Raw genomic sequence first — 21,489 nt, forward strand, 5'->3', positions numbered from 1 at the left:
TTTTTGAGTTTGTGTTGCAGGAAGCAATCACACATATGGAAACATGTTGTAACCAAAAAAGTGTTAAACAAATCTAAATATATTTTATATTTGAGATTCTTCAAAGTAGACACCCTTTGCCTTTGTTTATTTGAGCTGTTCTTACCATAACATGGACTTGGTATTTTACCAAATCTTCTGTATACCACCCCTACATTGTCACAACACAACTGATTGGCTCCAACACATTAAGAAGGAAAGAAATCTCACAATTTAACTTTTATCAAGGCACACCTGTTAATTGAAATGCATTCCAGGTGACTACCTCATGAAGCTGGTTGAGAGAATGCCAATAGTGTGCAAAGCTGTCATCAAAGCATAGAGTGGCTACTTTGAAGAATCTCAAATATAAAATATATTTTGATTTGTTCAACACTTTTTTGGTTCCTACATGATTCCATATTTGTTATTTCATAGTTTTGATGTTTTCACTATTATTATACAATGTAGAAAATAGTAAAAATAAAGAAAAACCCTGGAATGAGTAGGTGTGTCCAAACTTTTGACTGGTACTGTACATACACTCACGCTTATTTCCCTTCACTTCATACACACATCTCTTACTGTTTCTCTCCCTCTTACTCTTTCTCACACACATACACTCTCCCCCTCGAAGTGTTCCTGATTCCCTTATGTCTTTATAAGACCAAAGTGTTGGACTGATTAAAGTCTCTGTTTTATAGAGAGCAGGGAAAAAAATGTGAAAATAAATAAATAAAGCCGGAGTGTCTAGCCCCCTAGGCAACGGACGTTTATATGATAATTAGCTCGGCTCTCATTTGCATTTAATTCTATTTAAAAAATGACTTCTTCTTAAGAATAGAAGTGGGGGAAAAAAATTGATATAGGAGAGAGAGAGGGAAAGAGCAAGATTAGAGAGAGAGAAAGAGTGAGGAAAAAAGAGAGATAGTAAAGAGAATGAAAGAAAAACGGAATTCACTTGCACTTGTTCTCTCACCCCAGTTACTAACCTACATACTAACCACAAAGTGCTTCACCTTTGCCAACTATTGCAATAGATGGCTTGATTAATTTGGGGTGATACATTTTGACTTTGATTGTTTCAATTCCAATGTTACTATAATTTACAATGTGTCCAACAACAAAAAACACATTTATATCAAGCATACAGTGCCGTCATAAAGTATTCACACCCCTTCACTTTTTCCAGATTTTGCTGCGTTACAAAGTGGGAATAAAATGTATTTATTTGTCATTTTTGGTAAACTATCTACACAAAATACTCTGTAAAGTAAAAGTGGAGGAAAAAATCTAACTTTTGTAAAAAATAAATAAAAATTACGCTAATATATCTTGATTCATCCCCTGAGTCAATATATGTTATAATCACTTTTGGCAGCTATTAATGCTGTGAGTCCTTCTGAGTAAGTCTCTAAGAGGTTTCCACACCTCGATTGTGCAACATTTGCCCATTATTCTGTTCAAAATTCTTCAACTTCTGTCAAATTGGTTGTTGGTCATCACTAGTCAACCATTTTCAGGTCTTGCCATAGATGTTCAAGAAGATTTAAGTCAAAACTAAGGAACATTCACTGTCTTCTTGGTAAGCAAGTCCTGTATAGATTTCACCTTCTGTTTTAGGTCATTGTCCTGCTGAAAGGTGAATTCTTCTCTCAGTGTTTGGTGGAAGGCAGACTGAAGCAGGTTTTCCTATAGGATTTTGTCTGTGCTTAGCTCCATTTCATACATTTTTTATCCTGAAAAGCTCCCTAGTCCTTAACGATTACAAGCATATCCATAACATGATGCAGCCACCATCTCATGAAGCCAATGCCAAGAGTCTGGAAAGCTGCCATCAAGGCAAAGGGTAGCTATTTTGAAGAATCTCAAATATAAAATATATTTTGAATTGTTAAAATATTTTGGGGTTAATACATGATTCCATATGTTTTATTGAATTGTTTTGATGTATTCACTATTATTCTACAATGTAGAAAATAGTACAAATAAATAAAAACCCTTCAATGAGTAGGTGTGTCCAAACTTTTGACTGGTTCTGTACATACATACACACACATATATACATACATAAACACATAAATACATACATACATACATACATACATACATACATACATACATACATACATACATACATACATACATACATACATACATACATACATACATACATACAGATATATATATATACATTTTTTTAAACATGTTTTCCTTTATTAATTTCTAACCCTACCACCCCTCCCCTAATTGGAGTAAACTAGTGAACAACAATGCTTAGGCTTCTACTTCCAGCTTATACATACTATATACATCACTGTACTGTGATGTTTCATAAATGTTCTAAACCTTTCTGTTCTCATAATTTCTACAAATTGTAAATAAAAATATACATTTTTGCTAAACATATTATTATATTATTGATCGATTGACTATGACTTTTCAGATCACCTAGTAGTGCTATCTGCAGAGTTAGCTCCAGGTAAATGTTGCAATTCTTCAGCCATTCCTGGACCTGTGATCAAAAACAAGCTACATATGGACAGTACCATAACAGATGATCTAATGATTCTGTTTCTTCGCAGCAAAACCTGCAGAGCTGGGAAGGTTGTATCCCCCATATATATATATATATATATATATATATATATATATATATATATATATATATATATATATATATATATATATATATAACATTCTATTGGTTGCAAGAATTCAAAGTTTTGAATCCAGCGTCGTTTTGCGTATTAGTTCATAAACCATGTGCCATGGAATCAGTAGGTCAAAAATCTCTTCCCAACTATTTTGCAATCTATATGGCACTGCTGTAATTATATTGGTCCTTAACTCTTGTGTTGTCTTAAGGGTCAAAAATGACCCGCCACTATGTTAAACAGCAGAGAAAACCCCATAAATTATATTTTTCCAACTTGAAATTTGATGACTTTTCCTAGTGACACCAACATTACAAAAACTGAAACATCGCCTTTGTACACCACCAGGGTACAACGATTGTCTTAGGGTCAGTTTTGACCCGGCAGTTATAAAATCATTTACACTCCACAAAAAACACAAAGACACACACACACACACACACACACACACACACACACACACACACACACACACACACACACACACAATGAGAAATTGAGATTATGTGAGCTACTGATTGAACTCAGCCACCAGCTCCTGAAAAGGAAGATCACCATGGTTGGCACAGTTAGAAAGAACAAGCCTGAGCTCCCCCCTGCACTCCTCGCAACAAGGGGGAGAGATGACTTCTCATCAAAGTTTGCCTTCACCCCCACCACCACTCTAGTTTCTTAACTCCCAAAGAGAAACAAGAATTTGGTCCTCCTGAGAACACTGCACAAAACGGCTGATATTAGTGATCGTCAGGACAGGAAGCCAGCATCATCCTGGACTACAACCACAACAAAGGAGGCGTGGACAACCTGGACAAGGTGATTGGAACTTGTAGATGCAGGATGATGACTGCCCGCTGGCCCCTGGTCATCTTCCATAACATCATTGATGTGTCCTCATGCAATGCCTTTGTGATATGGAACAAGATCAACACTGCCTGGATGCCTGATAAGAGGATCAAGAGGACAGTGTTCCTGGAGCAGCTGGGACAGGCACTTATAATCCCACACATTCAAAGAAGGGAGCGCCTCCCCCACACAGCAGCCTCTGCAGCGCTTGTGAAAGCTGTTCAGGGGGCTGAATCGTGTCCTGATCCACCTGAGGCTGCAGTTGGGGTAGGCAAGAGGAGGAGATGCCAATTCTGCCCCCCAAAGAGGGACTATCAAACAAATACTATGTGCTGCACATGTGAGAAATACATCTGCAAAGTCCATGCACACACACTTGAATACTGTCCTACATGAGCTAATTAGAGTTGATTGATTTTGTTCTTCACATTTTTGTTTGGTATCTATTATCTTACTTTATTCCTATTTATTGTTGTTTGTATACCTTGTGGGTGGGGGCAATGGTTAAAAAAATGTGAGAAGACTAGTATTTTGTAGTTGAATTCTTCATTGTACAGTATATAAGAATATATCACTATGTTGCCAAAAAAATTCAAGACTGAAAACATTTATGAAAAGAAAACAATTATGACAGGTGTGTTGTAATAAAAACGAGTGGTGTCCACTGATGAAATGTCTTTCTGCACTGTGAAGAGGGAAAACCCAGATATTATAAAGTTTGTGATGAATGACAGGTTGTTTCTTCATACAAAATAGCTTTGGGGTTAAAATTCAATTAACCTGTTGGGTCTAGGGGGCAGCATTTGCACGTCTGGATAAAAAAAATGTACCCGATTTAATCTGGTTACTAATCCTACCCAGTAACTAGAATATGCATATACTTATTATATATGGATAGAAAACACTCTAAAGTTTCCAAAACTGTTTGAATGGTGTCTGTGAGTATAACAGAACTCATTTGGCAGGCAAAACCCTGAGACATTTTCTGACAGGAAGTGGATACCTGATGTGTTGTATTGACTTTAAACCTATCCCATTGAAAAACACAGGGGTTTAGGAATATTTTGGCACTTCCTATTGCTTCCACTAGATGTCACCAGCCTTTACAAAGTGTTTTGAGTCTTCTGGAGGGAGATCTGACCGAACAAGAGCCATGGAACGGTGATGTCCCATTAGACACCTGGCGCGCTACTTCATGTTGGGTACCCTCGTTCCAATACGTTATAAAAGACTATGCATTCGTCCACCTTGAATATTATTCATGTTCTGGTTAAAAAAGGCCCTAATGATTTATGCTATACAACGTTTGACATGTTTGAACGAACGGAAATATATTTTTTCCCCTCGTTCATGACGAGAAGTCCGGCTGGCTTACATCATGTGCTAACGAGACGGAGATTTTTGGACATAAATGATGAGCTTTTTTGAACAAAACTACATTCGTTATGGACCTGTGATACCTGGAAGTGACATCTGATGAAGAGAATCAAAGGTAATGGATTATTTACATAGTATTTTCGATTTTAGATCTCCCCAACATGACGTCTAGTCTGTATCGCAACGCGTATTTTTCTGGGCACAGTGCTCAGATTATTGCAAAGTGTGATTTCCCAGTAAGGTTATTTTTAAATCTGGCAAGTTGATTGCGTTCAAAAGATGTAAATCTATAATTCTTTAAATGACAATATAATATTTTACCAATGTTTTCTAATTTTAATTATTTAATTTGTGACGCTGACTTGACTGCCGGTTATTGGAGGGAAACGATTTCCTCAACATCAATGCCATAGTAAAACGCTGTTTTTGGATATAAATATCAACTTGATAGAACTAAAAATGCATGCATTGTCTAACATAATGTCCTAGGAGTGTCATCTGATGGAGATTGTAAAAGGTTAGTGTATCATTTTAGCTGGTTTTATGGTTTTGGTGACCCTGTCTTTGACTTGACAAAACATTACACACAACTCTTGTAAATGTACTGTCCTAACATACTCTAAATTTATGCTTTCGCCGTAAAACCTTTTTGAAATCGTAAAACGTGGTTAGATTAAGGAGATGTTTATCTTTCAAATGGTGTAACATAGTTGTATTTTTGAAAAATTTGAATTTTGACATTTATTTGGATTCAAATTTGCCGCTCTTGAAATGCACCTGCTGTTGATGGAGTGCACCACGGGTGGCACGCTAGCGTCCCACCTAGCCCCAAGAGGTTAAGCTCCTTTATTTTAGGGGTTTAGTGAAGGCGGGTCATTTTTGACCCTTAGGACAAAGGGAGAATACAGAATGTTAACACTACACAAGGGTTAAATGAAACTGGTATACTTTTTTATTTATTACAATTTTCTTTAACCAATTAGGGTCTTTAATGCAGGGCCAACATGAAAAATGCCCTACTTTTTCCCACTTTCCTCTTCCATTTTTTGCAGTAATGCTGCAATTAGTTAGTTGTAATTGTGAGTAGAGCAGACATTTCCATATATTTTGTTAGCTGCATGTGTGACATAACTCCACCAGTCCTATTTATGATATAATTTACAAAGATTATAGCATGTTTTTATTCCAAAAATATTTATTTTTTTATCTATTAGTATATTTGAGTTTAACCACAATATTAGTTGTATTATTTTTTGGGGGTGGATTAAATTGAAATTGCAACCAACTTTCTATGGTTGTTTTAAAAATAGCGATATTTGGGAGATTATTTCCTTTCAAATAACCGAAAGTGCGACGTTGTAATCTGAATAAAAGGAAAAAGGCCATTCTTGAACATGGGGTGAGACATTCTTATTAATTTGCTAGAGAACCAGTTCAGATTTAAGTATAACTTTTGTATGACTGAAGCCTTTAGTGAGAAGTCTAATGTTTAATATTTAAGAATTTCTGCCCTCCGAATTCATAGTCATTATATAAATAGGCCTGTTTAAATTTGTCTGGCTTGCCGTTCCAAATAAAATGGAATATTTTTTTCTCATACATTTTAAATAACGGTTTGCTAGGTGTAGGCAAGACCATAAGCAAATTGGTAAACTGGGATATGACTAAAGAGTTAATCAGGGTGATTTTTGCTAACTTTCTATAAGAATGTATCGGAGTGAGATCATTTATTTATTTTGTGATATATATACCGAGTTCGTCCAAATCACCATCAGACAATTGTATTGGTAAACTACACGGTAATGTAAAAGTAATCTTTTTTCGTGATCCAATATGTAATACTTAAGTACACTTCTCATAATTTCGTTGTAATCCAAAGAGGTTAGAAAAAGCATCTAGATACTCTATGATTGTGGATTTAAAATAAAACATGAATCCTCAGTGTACAATGACACCTTTGTTTTTAAGCCCTGGATTTCTAACCCTTTGAAATTATTGTTGGATCTGATTTTAATAGCCAACATTTCAATACATAGTGGACAACCTTGTTTTACTCCTCTTGACAACTTAAAACCTTCTGAGAAGTAGCCATTATTTACCATTTTACACCTAGGGTTACTATCCATCACGTTAACCCATTTTATAAGAGATTGTCCAAAATTGAAATGTTCCAGGCATTTATATATAAACTTCAGTCGTACTTTATCAAAAATATTTTCAAAGTCAGCTATGAAAAGCAGGCCTGGTTTCCCAGATTTTTCAAAGTGTTCTATTGTTTCCACTACTTGTTTTATACTCTCTCCAATGTATTGTCCATGTAAAAAACCTGCCTGTTTAGAATGAATAATATCCGACAATAGCTTTTTAATTCTATGCGCTATACATTTTGCTAGAATTTTTGCATCACAACACCGAAGTGTAAGGGGCCTCCAATTTTTTCAATGGACTGGATCTTTATGTACACCACTTGTATCCTGTTTCAGTAATAATGAAATCAGACCTTCTTGTTGAGTTTCCAGTAATCTACCATTTACATAGGAGAGGTTAAAACATGAGTACATCAAAAAAGTTTGGTAATGGGGATCTTTAATAAATACAAATACAGATAAACTGTCAATCTCTGAAACTCAATTAGATAATTCCTTTGAGGACACAGCAGTAACAATCCAAGGATAAAATGTCTAAAGAAAAGACACAAATGCCTATGGGGGAGGTGTTGCTGTATATGTTCAGAGCCATAATCTTGTAAAACTTAAAGAATATCTTATGTCAAATGTTGTTGAAGTGTTGTGGTTGCAAGTTCACCTGCCTCATCTAAAGCCTCTTCTTTTGGGGTGCTACAATAGGTTAACAGTCAGTATTTGCATAAAATGTGTGCCAAGCTTGATAGTGTTTGTGTGTGATGTTAACAGAGAGGTCTATTTTCTGGGTGACCTGAACATTGACTGGTTAGCAACTAGCTGTCCTCTCAAGAGGAAGCTTCTAACTGTGACGAATGGCTGTAATGTGACCAAGGTTATCACTCAACCAACTAGAGTGCATACCAATAGTGTTGGATCTGTGACATCCATTTGTATTGATCATATCTTCACTAATGCTACAGAGCTTTGCTCCGAAGCAACATCAGTTCACAATGGCTGTAGTGACCATAACATTGTGGTAATAACAACGAAAGCCAAAGTACAAATGGCAGGTCCTAAAGTAAATGATACGAGATCATACAAAATGTTTTCTCATGATTCTTTTGTTGAAGATGTAGAAAATGCATGTTGGTCTGATGTGTATGAGGAACTGAACCCAGATGCAGCTCTGGGAGTGTTTATAAAATAATTCATGACAATTGTCGACAAGCATGAACCTGTTATGAAATTAACTGTGAAAACTGTTAGATTGATGATGAATTGAAAAATGTATTATGCAAAAGAGGCGGCAAACAAGCCAGGCTGCTCAGCTAATCGTTTGACATACTGTACGTTTAGAAAGGTTGTGAATAAACTTGACAAAAATAACAAGAAATTATATTGCCAAACCAAGATAAATGATATAAAACACAATAAAAAAATACTTTGGAGTACGTTAAATGATATCATGGGCAGAAAACCCAATTAATCTCCATCATTCATCGAGTTGATGAGTTATTTATAACAAAATGTTTTGATATTGCCAAAAATGTCAATTACTATTTCGCTAGTAAAGTGGAAAAACTATTTTTATAACGTACTGTGATAAAAATTCCAGATTTTACACATAATCAAATAACATACAGCTCAGACATCCATACACACCACACAAGACATGCCATCAGGGGTCTCTTCACAGTCCACAAGTCAAAAACAAATTCACGGCAACAGAACCATGATCGCATGGAACACCCTTCCATCTCCAATTACACTAGCAAACAGCAAAATTATCTTTAAAAAATGGATAAAACATCTCATGGCACAATAGGGATTTTGAAGTGACATACACACAAACACGCACACACAGACACACTATCACACTACCACACACACATACTGTACATGACTGTAGCCTACCTCTGCGATGTGTACTGTGTACAGCTGGCCATGGAAAGTTGGGGAGTTGTCATTCACGTCTCCTATCTGGATATTTACTGTGTCTTTGACCACCTGCGAAGGCACAAGAGGTACTGATTTGTTAATACACAAACGCACACCGACAAAGAGAAACACAGACACACACAGTACATACACTATGCACAGCAGGGCCTCCCCCTAAAAATAAAACATCTTCAAACATACAAACTGCATCAGTAGCATTTAATTTGTATTAGTTTTTTTCTATAGGCCTATTTATTTCTCCAACACATCACAAATTGCAAGCAAGCTAGTTACAATGCCTCCTAAAGACATGATCGACATCGGGAATAGAGGATAGGGTATATGCTGATCTAGACTGTGATAAATTGCAGGCCACACTACTTGCCTAGAGAGTTTTCAGCTATACTTCTCGGGGCTGTTTATTTACCACCACAGACAGATGCTGGCACTAAGACCCCACTCAGTCGGCTGTATAAGGAAATAAGCAAACAGGAAACCACTCACCCAGAGGCGGCACTCCTAGCGGCCGGAGACTTGAATGCAGGGAAACTTTAATCAGTTCTACCAAATTTCCATAAACATGTTAAATGTGCAACCAGAGGGAGAAAAAAATTCTAGATCACCTGTACTCCACACACAGAGACGTGTACAAAGCTCTCCCTCGCCCTCCATTTGGTAAATCCGACCACAACTATCCTCCTGATTCCTGCTTACAAGCAAAAATTAAAGCAGGAAGCACCAGTGACTCTGTCTATAAAAAAGTGGTCAGATGAAGCAGATGCTTAAACTACAGGACTGTTTTGCTATCACAGACTGGAACATGATCCGGTATTCTTCCGATGGCATTGAGGAGTACACCACAACAGTCACTGGCTTTATCAATAAGTGCATCGAGGACGTCGTCCCCACAGTGACTGGACGTACATACCCCAACCAGAAATCATGAATTACAGTCAACATTCGCACTGAGCAAAAGGGTATAGCTGCCGCTTTCAATGTGCGGGACTCTAACCCGGAAGCTTACAAGAACCATCAAACAGGCAAAGCGTAATATACAGGGCTAAGATTGAATCATACTACACCGGCTCCGACGCTCGTCTTATGTGGCAGGGCTTGCAAACTATTACAGACTACAAAGGGAAGCACAGCCGCAAGCTGCACAGTAACACGAGCCTACCAGACGAGCTAAATCACGTCTATGCTTGCTTCGAGGCAAGCAACACTGAGGCATGCATGAGAGCATCAGCTGTTCCGGACGACTGTGTGATCACACTCTCCGTAGCCGACGTGAGTAAGACCTTTAAAAAGGTCAACATACACAAGGCTGCGGGGCCAAACAGATTACCAGGACGTGTGTCCGGGCATGTGCTGACCAACTGGCAGGTGTCTTCACTGACATTTTCAACATGTCCCTGATTGAGTCTGTAATACCAACATGTTTTAAGCAGACCACCATAGTCCCTGTGCCTAAGAACACAAAGGCAACCTGTCTAAATGACTACAGACCCGTAGCACTCACGTCCGTAGCCATGAAGTGCTTTGAAAGGTTGGTAATGGCTCACATCAACACCATTATCCCAGAAACCCTAGACCCACTCCAATTTTCATACCGCCCAAACAGATCCACAAAAAATGCAATCTCTATTGCACTCCACACTGCCCTTTCCCACCTGGACAAAAGGAACACTAATGTGAGAATGCTTTTCATTGACTACAGCTCAGCGTTCAACACCATAGTACCCTCAAAGCTCATCACTAAGCTAAGGATCCTGGGACTAAACACCTCCCTCTGCAACTGGATCCTGGACATCCTGACGGGCCACACCCAGGAGGGTAGGTAGCAACACATCTGCCATGCTGATCCTCAACACTGGAGCTCCACAGGGGTGCGTGGTCAGTCCCCTCCTCTACTCCCTGTTCACCCACGACTGCATGGCCAGGCATGACTCCAACACCATCATTAAGTTTGCAGACGACACAACAGTGATAGGCCTGATCACCGACAACGACGAGACAACCTATAGGGAGGAAGTCAGAGACCTGGCCGGGTGGTGCCAGAATAACAACCTATCCCTCAACATAACCTAGACGAAGGAGATGATTGTGGACTACAGGAAAAGGAGGACCGAGCACGACCCCATTCTCATCGACGGGGCTGTAGTGGAGCACTTTGAGAGCTTCAAGTTACTTGGTGTCCACATCAACAACAAACTGGAATGGTCCAAACACACCAAGACAGTCGTGAAGAGGGCAGGACAAAGCCTATTCCCTCTCAGAAAACTAAAAGGATTTGGCATGGGTCCTGAGATCCTCATAAGGTTCAACAGCTGCAACATTGAGAACATCCTGACTGGTTGCATCACTGCCTGGTACGGCAATTGCTCAGCCTCTGACCGCAAGGCACTACAGAGGGTACTGCGTACGGCCCAGTACATCACTGGGGCTAAGCTGCCTGCCATCCAGGACCTCTACACCAGGCGGTGTCAGAGGAAGGCCCTAAAAATTCTCGAAGACCCCAGCCACCCCAGTCATAGACTGTTCTCTCTACTACCGCATGGGAAGCGGTACCGGAGTGCCAAGTCTAGGACAAAAAGGCTTCTCAACAGTTTTTACCCCCAAGCCATAAGACTCCTGAACAGGTAATCAAATGGCTACCCGGACTATTTGTATTGTGTGCCCCCCCCCAACCCCTCTTTTTACGCTGCTGCTACTCTCTGTTTATCATATATGCATAGTCACTTTAACTATACATTCATGTACATACTACCTCAATTGGGCCGACCAACCAGTGCTCCCGCACATTGGCTAACCGGGCTATCTGCATTGTGTCCCACCACCCACCACCCGCCAACCCATCTTTTACGCTACTGCTACTCTCTGTTCATCATATATGCATAGTCACTTTAACCATATCTACATTGACATACTACTTCAATCAGCCTGACTAACCGGCGTCTGTATGTAGCCTCGCTACTTCTATAGCCTCACTACTGTATATAGCCTGTCTTTTTACTGTTGATTTATTTCTTTACCTACCTACCTATTATTCACCTAATACCTTTTTTGCACTATTGGTTAGAACCTGTAAGTAAGCATTTCACTGATTGTGACCTGTTGTATTTAGTGCACGTGACAAATAAACTTTGATTTGATTTGATCGTTGATGTTAAGGCTTGACGTAAATCTGCTAGTTAGCTAGCTTGACACATTTTTTACTGATTGTGATTGATCTTCACTGCTCTTAAATAATAACTTCATAATATAGCCTAATACTCATAAGCTTCTAACTCATGATATATGGCTAGCTGGACAATGGCTTGTGTGGATATTTTAGAATATGTTGGTTATATGGAGTCTAGACTACCTGTGTTCAGTGCTTAATATGTATTTCAAGAGATTCTTTAAAACCTTTATAATAAAGGATTGCATGCATATCATCACAGTGGCATAGAGCAGTACAGTAGAGGTGCTTACAGATGTTGCACACTTTTAGTAGCCTAGTCCCTGAAAAATGTGTCCTTTTATGAACACATTTCATGCAATCTACATCATTTTACAAGACCGGAGACTTTGGCAGAATCTTTTTAAATACTGCACAGATGATCTGAGAACATTAAAAACGACCATGTCTTGAATCCATCAATAGCCTAGGCTTAAGTGTGTGGAGACACACATATTGACAATATGAGAAAGAAAGCACAAAAAAATATTTCTAGTTCACTAACTCACCCAGTGATGCGCAGCTCACTCGCCGGCTCATGCCAAAAGCCTCTCTCAATAGGCCTGTTTGGAAGATGCTAAAATATTTTTGCAGCCTATAGCAGAAAGATTAGTCTTCACTTTTCAGCAGGAACCATTTGCTTTCCAACCTGTGTTTTCCCGCAATTGTATTTTAAATATTGTGAAAGACCTGTTTTGTCTGCACGCTGTTCACTGACAGATTTCCTAACTGCAGTCTATGCCTTGTTATTGGGCTACACACAGTACACAGATAGGCAACTTTTTTAAAGAAGATATTGATCCTCTGTGACTAAATTATAGGCCTACTCATTGTGTAGTAAGCTATTCTGAATAATTTAATTGATTTCTGAACAAACAGCAGTAATTATATAACTTGCACATTTATTTCAATTTATCAGGGTTTCTGCAGCACCTCCAGCACCCTTCTCTCGGCTATGATTCTATAAGTAAATAAATTATAAAGTGCTGCTGTGCAGGCAAACAGACCAAATATTGATGATGATGTAAGTGTTATCTAGTGTTAATCAAATGTTATGCTGCTGTGGCAGTACGGTTGATATTTAAACTAGGAAGCTTGCTACACACACTCAACCGGTGACCGGATTTGCGCATGCAATTCATACAGGGCAAACTGGGAAAAAGGCACAACCTGGCGCATGTGAGCTGTGTACACAGCAGACCAACGGATGGGGTAGGGGTGGGCGAACTTGATGACGTCATGACGACTTGGGGACAGTGGGTTCAGAACCACAACAACAAAAACTGTGTACAATAAAATATATATATATACCATTTACATTTACATTTAAGTCATTTAGCAGACGCTCTTATCCAGAGCGACTTACAAATTGGTGCATTCACCTTATGATATCCAGTGGAACAACCACTTTACAATAGTGCATCTAAATACCACCACCCAAAAGAGCACTTGGAAAGAGGGAGGGCAAAGGGACAGGTGCTCGGGCACAGGTAGACCCCTATCTGTGCACGTAACAAGTGTACTGTCTTAACCATGACCTATATGTTTGTGTAGGTTGAAATGTCAGTGTGTTTTAGCATTAGAATGTAACATGTGAGAAAGGTGTCAGAGTAAATAACTCTAAGGAGAGTTAGTCAGGAGTTGTATATACAGTGTGTGAGCTGCTTGACAGACAGGATGTGATACAGCATGTCACAGCGTTGATCATAGTGCAGGTTTGACTCTTACCCCTTGGCTGTCACTCACAGAGAACTCCACCTGCATCTCCGACTTGGTCTGGAAGAGATGGAGAGAGAGACAAGTCAGTATATCCCTTCATAGAGTATGTGAGGGAGGGAGGGAGGGAGGGAGGGAGGGAGGGAGGGAGGGAGGGAGGGAGGGAGGGGAGGGATGGAGGTTGTGTGTTTGTTTGTGTGTCAAGGTTATTGTATTTTTGTGTTTTTATATTTTTTATATATTTTTTATTTTTTTATTTGAAATTCAGTTTAGTTTCAGTTAGTTTTCAGACCAGATTTGCTAGTTTTTATTCAGCATAAGATATTATTTTAAAGTATTTATATTTCGTTTTTATATTATTTAGTTTCAGTTTTAGTGTTATTGACAGAAAGCAAGTGTTTTTTGGGATGTCACTTTTTGCTACTGGAGGGCAGCAATACATAAGGTGATCAAATCAAATCAAATCAAATTGTATTGGTCACATACACATGGCTAGCAGATGTTAATGCGAGTGTAGTGAAATGCTTGTGCTTCTAGATCTGACCATGCAGTAATATCTAACAAGTAATCAAAAAAATTCACAACAACTACCTTATACACACAAGTTTAAAGGAATGAATAAGAATATGTACTTATAAATACATATATGGATGAGCGATGGCCGAACGGCATAGGCAAGATGCAGTAGATTGTATAGAGTACAGTATATACATATGAGATGAGTAATGTAGGGTATGTAAACATTATATAAAGTGGCATTGTTTAAAGTGACTAGTGATATATTTCTTGCATACAATTTTTATTATTAAAGTGGCTAAAGATTTGAGTCAGTATGTTGGCAGCAGCTACTCAATGTTAGTGATGGCTGTTTAACAGTCTGATGGCCTTGAGATAGAAGCTGTTTTTCAGTCTCTCGGTCCCAGTTTTGATGCACCTGTACTGACCTCGCCTTCTGGATGATAACGGGGTGAACAGGCAGTGGCTCGGGTGGTTGTTGTCCTTGATGATCTTTTTGGCCTTCCTGTGACATTGGGTGGTGTAGGTGTCCTGGAGGGCAGGTAGTTTGCCCCCGGTGATGCGTTGTGCAGACTTCACTACCCTATGTAGAGCCTTACGGTTGTGGGCGGAGCAGTTGCTGTACCAGCCGGTGATGCAGCCTGACAGGATGCTCTCGATTGTGCATCTGTAAAAGTTTGTGAGTGTTTTTGGTGACCAAATTTCTTCAGCCTCCTGAGGTTGAAGAGGCGTTGTTGCTGAGGAACTTAAAACCTTTGACCTTCTCCACTACTGTCCCGTCGATGTGGATAGGGGGGTGCTCCCTCTGCTGTTTCCTGAAGTCCATGATCATCTTCTTTGTTTTGTTGACGTTGAGTATGAGGTTATTTTCCTGACACCACACTCCGAGGGCCCTCACCTCCTCCCTGTAGGCCATCTCGTCATTGTTGGTAATCAAGCCTACCACTGTAGTGTCATCTGCAAACTTGATGATTGAGTTGGAGGTGTGCATGGCCACGCAGTCATGGGTGAACAGGGAGTACAGGAGAGGGCTGAGAACGCACCCTTATGGGGCCCCAGTGTTGAGGATCAGCGGGGTGGAGATGTTGTTTCCTACCCTCACCACCTGGGGGCGGCCTGTCAGAAAGTCCAGGACCCAGTTGCACAGGGCGGGGTCGAGACCCAGGTGATATGATCCTTGACAAGTCACTCAAAGCACTTCATGATGACGGAAGTGAGTGCTATGGGGCGATAGTCGTTTAGCTCAGTTACCTTAGCTTTCTTGGGAATATGAACAATGGTGGCCCTCTTGAAGCATGTGAGTTTATTAGCAAGAGCATCAGTGATGTTGTACTGATGGTGACTATTGAAACATTCCCCAACCAGAAACTGAGGATTGATGCTACTTTTAATCATGGCAAGGCGACCGGAAACAAAACCGAATACAAACAGTGTAGCTATTCCCTCCACAAGGCAATCAAACAAGCTAAGTGTCACTATAGAGACAAAGTAGAGTTGCAATTCAGCAGCAGACTGGGATAGGAATTGATTGAATATGTCCGTAAACACACCAGCCAGCTGGTGTGCTCCGAGGACGCGGTTAGTGATGCCGTCTGGGCCGGCAGCCTTGCGAGGGTTAACACGTTTAAATGTTTTACTCACGTTGGCTGCGGTGAAGGAGAGCCCGCAGGTTTTGGTAGCGGGCCGTGTCAGTGGCACTGTATTGTCCTCAAAGCGAGCAAAGAAGTTGTTTAGTTTGTCTGGATGCAAGACATCGATGTCCGCGAAGGGGCTGGTTTTCTTTGTGTAATCCGTGATTGACTGTAGACCCTGCCACATACGTCTCGTGTTTGAGCCGCTGAATTGCGACTCTACTTAGTCTCTATAGTGACACTTAGCTTGTTTGGTTGCCCACTCTTGCCAATTCCTCTTCTCCAATGCCCATACAAATACACTCATTTCTCTCTCTTTTATTTGTGTCTTCTTCCAAGTTGTTCTTGGTCTTAATTTAAGATTGTAAATGTAACCTTTATTTAACTAGGCAAGTCAGTTGAGAACAAATTCTTATTTGCAATGACATCCTACCCCAGTTAACGCTGGGCCAATTGTGCACTGACCTATGGGTCTCCCAATCACAGCCAGATGTGATGCAGCCTGGATTTGAACCAGGCAGCGCAATGACACCCCTTGCACTGAGATGCAGTGTCTTAGACCACTGCGCCACTCGGGAGCACTGCGGAGTTAATCATTACACTCTTCCTAAGCCTTTCTAAATCTCACTTCTCTCTGTTCCATCCTTAAGCCATCCCTCCTTTTCTGACGCTCTTCCTCTTCTCATTAATGTGTGTGTGTGTGTGTATATACCTGCATGTGTTCGTGCAAGTGTGTGTGTGTCTTCTAACCTCGCGGTCCAGGGGCTGTCGTAGCCACACCACTCCTGTGTCTCTCGCCACGGCAAAGTACCTCATGGCCTCCTCTCCCACGACACCAAAGATGAGTGGCTCCTGTTCTGGGTCCAGAGCCTCTAGCTGGGTCACTGATGTGCCTGACATACACAGGGGGAAACAGTGGTCAAAGGTCAGTCACAGGAAGACATTTTATTTTTGTCCAAAATGGCACCATATTCCCAATTTGGCACCCATTCCCCACTAAATAGGGAATAGGGTGCCATTTCGGGCAGTGTAGGAAAAAGTACTTAATTGTTATACTTGAGTAAAAGGAAAGATACTTTAATAGAAAATGACTCAAGTAAAGTGAAAGCCACCCAGTAAAATACTACTTGAGTAAAAGTGTAAGGATCGACGATGGTAGACGAGAAGCAGGTACAGGGAGTGAACATTTAATTATCAATGGACACATAAAGACATGAATGCTGACACAGGGAACAAATGAGGGAGCAGACAGTTACACAGTGCCTTGCAAAAGTATTCATCCCCCTTGGTGTTTTTCCTATTTTGATGCATTACAACCTGTAATTTAAATTGATTTCATTGGGATTTCATGTAATGGACATACACAAAATAGTCCAAATTGGTGAAGTGAAAGGAAAAAAAAAACGTATTTAGAAAAAAAACGGAACAGTAGTGCATGCATAGGTATTCACCCCCTTTGCTATGAAGCCCCTAAAAAAGATCTGGTGCAAACAATTACCTTCAGAAGTCACATAATTAGTTAGATTGCACACAGGTGGACTTTATTTAAGTGTCACATGATCTCAGTATGTATACACCTGTTCTGAAAGGCCCCAGATTCTGCAACACCACTATGCAAGGTGCACCACCAAGCAAGCTGCACCATGAAGACCAAGGAAGCTCTCCAATCAGGCCAGGGACAAAGTTTTGGAGAAGTACAGATCAGGGTTGACCTATAAAAAAATATCAGAAACATTGAACATCACACCATTTAAATCCATTATTAAAAAATTGAAAGGATATGGCACCACAACAAACCTGCCAAGAGAGGGCCGCCCACCAAAACTCATGGACAAGGCAAGGAGGGTATTAATCAGAGAGACAACAAAGAGTCTAAAGATAAACCTGAAGGAGCTGCAAAGCTCCACAGTGGAGATTGGAGTATCTGTCCATAGGACCACTTTAAGCCATACACTCCACAGAGCTGGCCTTTACAGAAGAGTGGCCAGAGAAAAAGCCATGCTTAAGAAAAAAATAAGCAAACACATTTGGTGTTCACCAAAAGGCATGTGGGAGACTTCCCAAACATATGGAAGAAGCTATTCTGGTCAGATGAGACTAAAATGTAGCTTTTTGGCCATAAAGGAAAACGTTATGTCTGGCACAAACACAGCACCTCTCATCACCCCGAGACACCATCCCCACAGTGAAGCATGGTGGTGGCAGCATCATGCTGTGAGGATTTTTCATCGGCAGGGACTGGGAAATTGGTCAGAATTGAAGGAATGATGGATGGCGCTAAATACAGGGAAATTCTTGAGGGGAAACTGTTTCAGTCTTCCAGAGATTTGAGACTAGGACAGAGGTTCACCTTCCAACAGGACAATGACCCTAAGCATACTGCTAAAGTATCACTCGAGTGGTGAAAGGGGAAACATTTAAATGTCTTGGAATGGCCTAGTCAAAGCCCAGACCTCAATCCAATTGAGAATCTGTGGTATGACTTAAAGATTGCTGTACACCAGCGGAACCCATCCAACTTGAAGGAACTGGAGCAGTTGTGCCTTGAAGAATGGGAAAAAATCCCAGTGGCTCGATGTGCCAAGCTTATAGAGACATACCACAAGAGACTTGCAGCTGTAATTGCAGCAAATGGTGGCTCTACAAAGTATTGACTTTGGGGGGGGGGGGGGTGAATAGTTACGTACGCTCAAGTTTTTAGTTTTTAGTCTTATTTCTTGTTTGTTTCACAATAATAAAAAAAATGTGCATCTTCAAAGTGGTAGGCATGTTGTGTAAATCTAATGATACAAACCCCCCAAAAATCTATTTTAATTCCAGGTTGTAAGGTAACAGAATAGGAAAAATGCCAAGGGGGTGAATACTTTCGCAAGCCACTGTAGATGAGGCAATCAACAAAGGGAAGGAGTCCAGGTGTGTCCAATGAGCGCTGCTGCGCGTAGTGTTGGTGACAGGTGTGCGTAATGAAGGACAGCCTGGCGTCCTTGAGCGCCAGAGAGGGAGAGTGGGAGCAAGTGTGACAGTACACCACCCCCCCCCCAAGCCCACCGAGGCAAGAAGGCCTCTCGAGCCAGCTAAGGCGTGGAAGCACGACGAGCTAGCTGAGGCACCCCCGGTTCCATTGGCGACGGCACCCCGACCCGACCAAAAACCAAAACCCTCCCTGATGCTTTGCATAGAGGTGTCAGCATTATGTAAGGATCGAGCCAGCTAATGATGAAAATAATCATGGCCTCCAAACCCTCAAGCTGCATACTGGACCCTATTCCAACTAAACTACTGAAAGAGCTGCTTCCTGTGCTTGGCCCTCCTATGTTGAACATAATAAACGCCTCTCTATCCACCGGATGTGTACCAAGCTCACTAAAAGTGGCAGTAATAAAGCCTCTCTTGAAAAAGCCTCTCTTGATCCAGAAATTATAAAAAACTATCGGCCTATATCGAATCTTCCATTCCTCTCAAAAATTTTAGAAAAAGCTGTTGCACAGCAACTCACTGCCTTCCTGAAGACAAACAATGTATACGACACGCTTCAGTCTGGTTTTAGACCCCATCATAGCACTGAGACTGCACTTGTGAAGGTGGTAAATGACCTTTTAATGACGTCAGACCGAGGCTCTGCATCTGTCCTCATGCTCCTAGATCTTAGTGCCGCTTTTGATACCATCGATCACCACATTCTTTTGGAGAGATTGGAAACCCAAATTGGTCTACATGGACAAGTTCTGGCCTGGTTTAGATCTTATCTGTCGGAAAGATATCAGTTTGTCTCTGTGAATGGTTTGTCCTCTGACAAATCAATTGTAAATTTCGGTGTTCCTCAAGGTTCCGTTTTAGGACCACTATTGTTTTCACTATATATTTTACCTCTTGGGGATGTCATTCGAAAACATAATGTTAAATTTCACTGCTATGCGGACGACACACAGCTGTACATTTCAATGAAACATGGTGAAGCCCCAAAATTGCCCTCGCTAGAAGCCTGTGTTTCAGACATAAAGAAGTGGATGGCTGCAAACTTTCTACTTTTAAACTCGGACAAAACAGAGATGCTTGTTCTAGGTCCCAAGAAACAAAGAGATCTTCTGTTGAATCTGACAATTAATCTGGATGGTTGTACAGTCGTCTCAAATAAAACTGTGAAGGACCTCGGCGTTACTCTGGACCCTGATCTCTCTTTTGAAGAACATATCAAGACTGTTTCAAGGACAGCTTTTTTCCATCTACGTAACATTGCAAAAATCAGAAACTTTCTGTCCAAAAATGACGCAGAAAAATGAATCCATGCTTTTGTTACTTCTAGGCTGGACTACTGCAATGCTCTACTTTCCGGCTACCCGGATAAAGCACTAAACAAACTTCAGTTAGTGCTAAATACGGCTGCTAGAATCCTGACTAGAACCAAAAAATTTGATCATATTACTCCAGTGCTAGCCTCCCTACACTGGCTTCCTGTTAACCTGTTTGGGCTAGGGGGCAGTATTGAGAATTTTGGAAAAAATATGTGCCCACTGCCTCCTACACCAACTCAGAAGCTAGAATATGTATATTATTGTTCAGGTTTGGATAGAAAACACCCTAAAGTTTCTAAAACTGTTTGAATGGTGTCTGTGAGTATAACAGAACTCCTATGGCAGGCAAAAACCTGACAAGGTTTCATGCAGGAAGTGGCCTGTCTGACAAGGAGTCGTGCGTCTTGCATCTGTTTATTGAAAAGTAAGGATCTTAGCTGTAACGTGACAATTCCCAGGGCTCCAATAGGCTCTCAGGACGCGGGAAAATCATGAAGGTTGACGAGGCAGCCTCAGGCTGAAACAGATTATCATCTTATTCAAGTGTCCCATTAGGTGACAATGGAGTGAGGCGCGTGCGCGATTAGCCCCCGTGGAGTATTTTAATTCGGCTGTTTAGTTTATTGCAGATTCCCGGTCGGAATATTATCGCTTTTCTACGAGATAAATGGCATAAAAATTGGTTTTAAACAGCGGTTGACATGCTTCGAAGTACGGTAATGGAATATTTAGACATTTTTTGTCACGCCATGCGCTATGCTCGTGACCGTGGATTACCATTCTGATAGTGTCTAGAACTCACGAACAAAACGTCGCTGTTTGGATATAATGATGGATTATTTGGGACCAAACCTACATTTGTTATTGAAGAAGAAGTCCTGGGACTGCATTCTGACAAAGAACAAGAAAGGTAAGAACATTTTTCTTATAGGAAATGTGATTTTGGTGAAGGCTGAACTGCGTGGGTGTCTAAATAACTAGCCCTGTGATGCCGGGCTATGTACTTAGAATATTGCAAAATGTGCTTCATCCGAAAAGCTATTTTAAAATCGGACATATTGAGTGCATAGAGGAGTAATGTATCTATAATTCTTAAAATAATTGTTATGCTTTTTGTGAACGTTTATCGTGAGTAATTTAGCAAACTGTTAGTAAATT

General features: G+C 40.5%; 1 protein-coding gene across 1 annotated transcript in view; it reads right to left on the bottom strand.

Moving 5' to 3' along the window:
* The window catches only part of LOC145861720 (cadherin-23), a 385,582-nt gene that overhangs the window by 127,580 nt on the left and 236,513 nt on the right, over positions 1-21,489 (bottom strand). Inside the window, exons 4-6 of the mRNA XM_082964671.1 lie at positions 16,790-16,932; positions 13,905-13,952; positions 8,933-9,025 (exon numbers count right to left, since the gene is read on the bottom strand). Coding sequence (XP_082820797.1) covers positions 8,933-9,025; positions 13,905-13,952; positions 16,790-16,932 — 284 coding nt within the window. The remainder of the gene's footprint in view (positions 1-8,932; positions 9,026-13,904; positions 13,953-16,789; positions 16,933-21,489) is intronic.

This window comes from Salmo salar, chromosome 18, assembly GCF_965601325.2.
Source record: "Salmo salar chromosome 18, fSalSal1, whole genome shotgun sequence".
Lineage (NCBI taxonomy): Eukaryota > Metazoa > Chordata > Actinopteri > Salmoniformes > Salmonidae > Salmo > Salmo salar.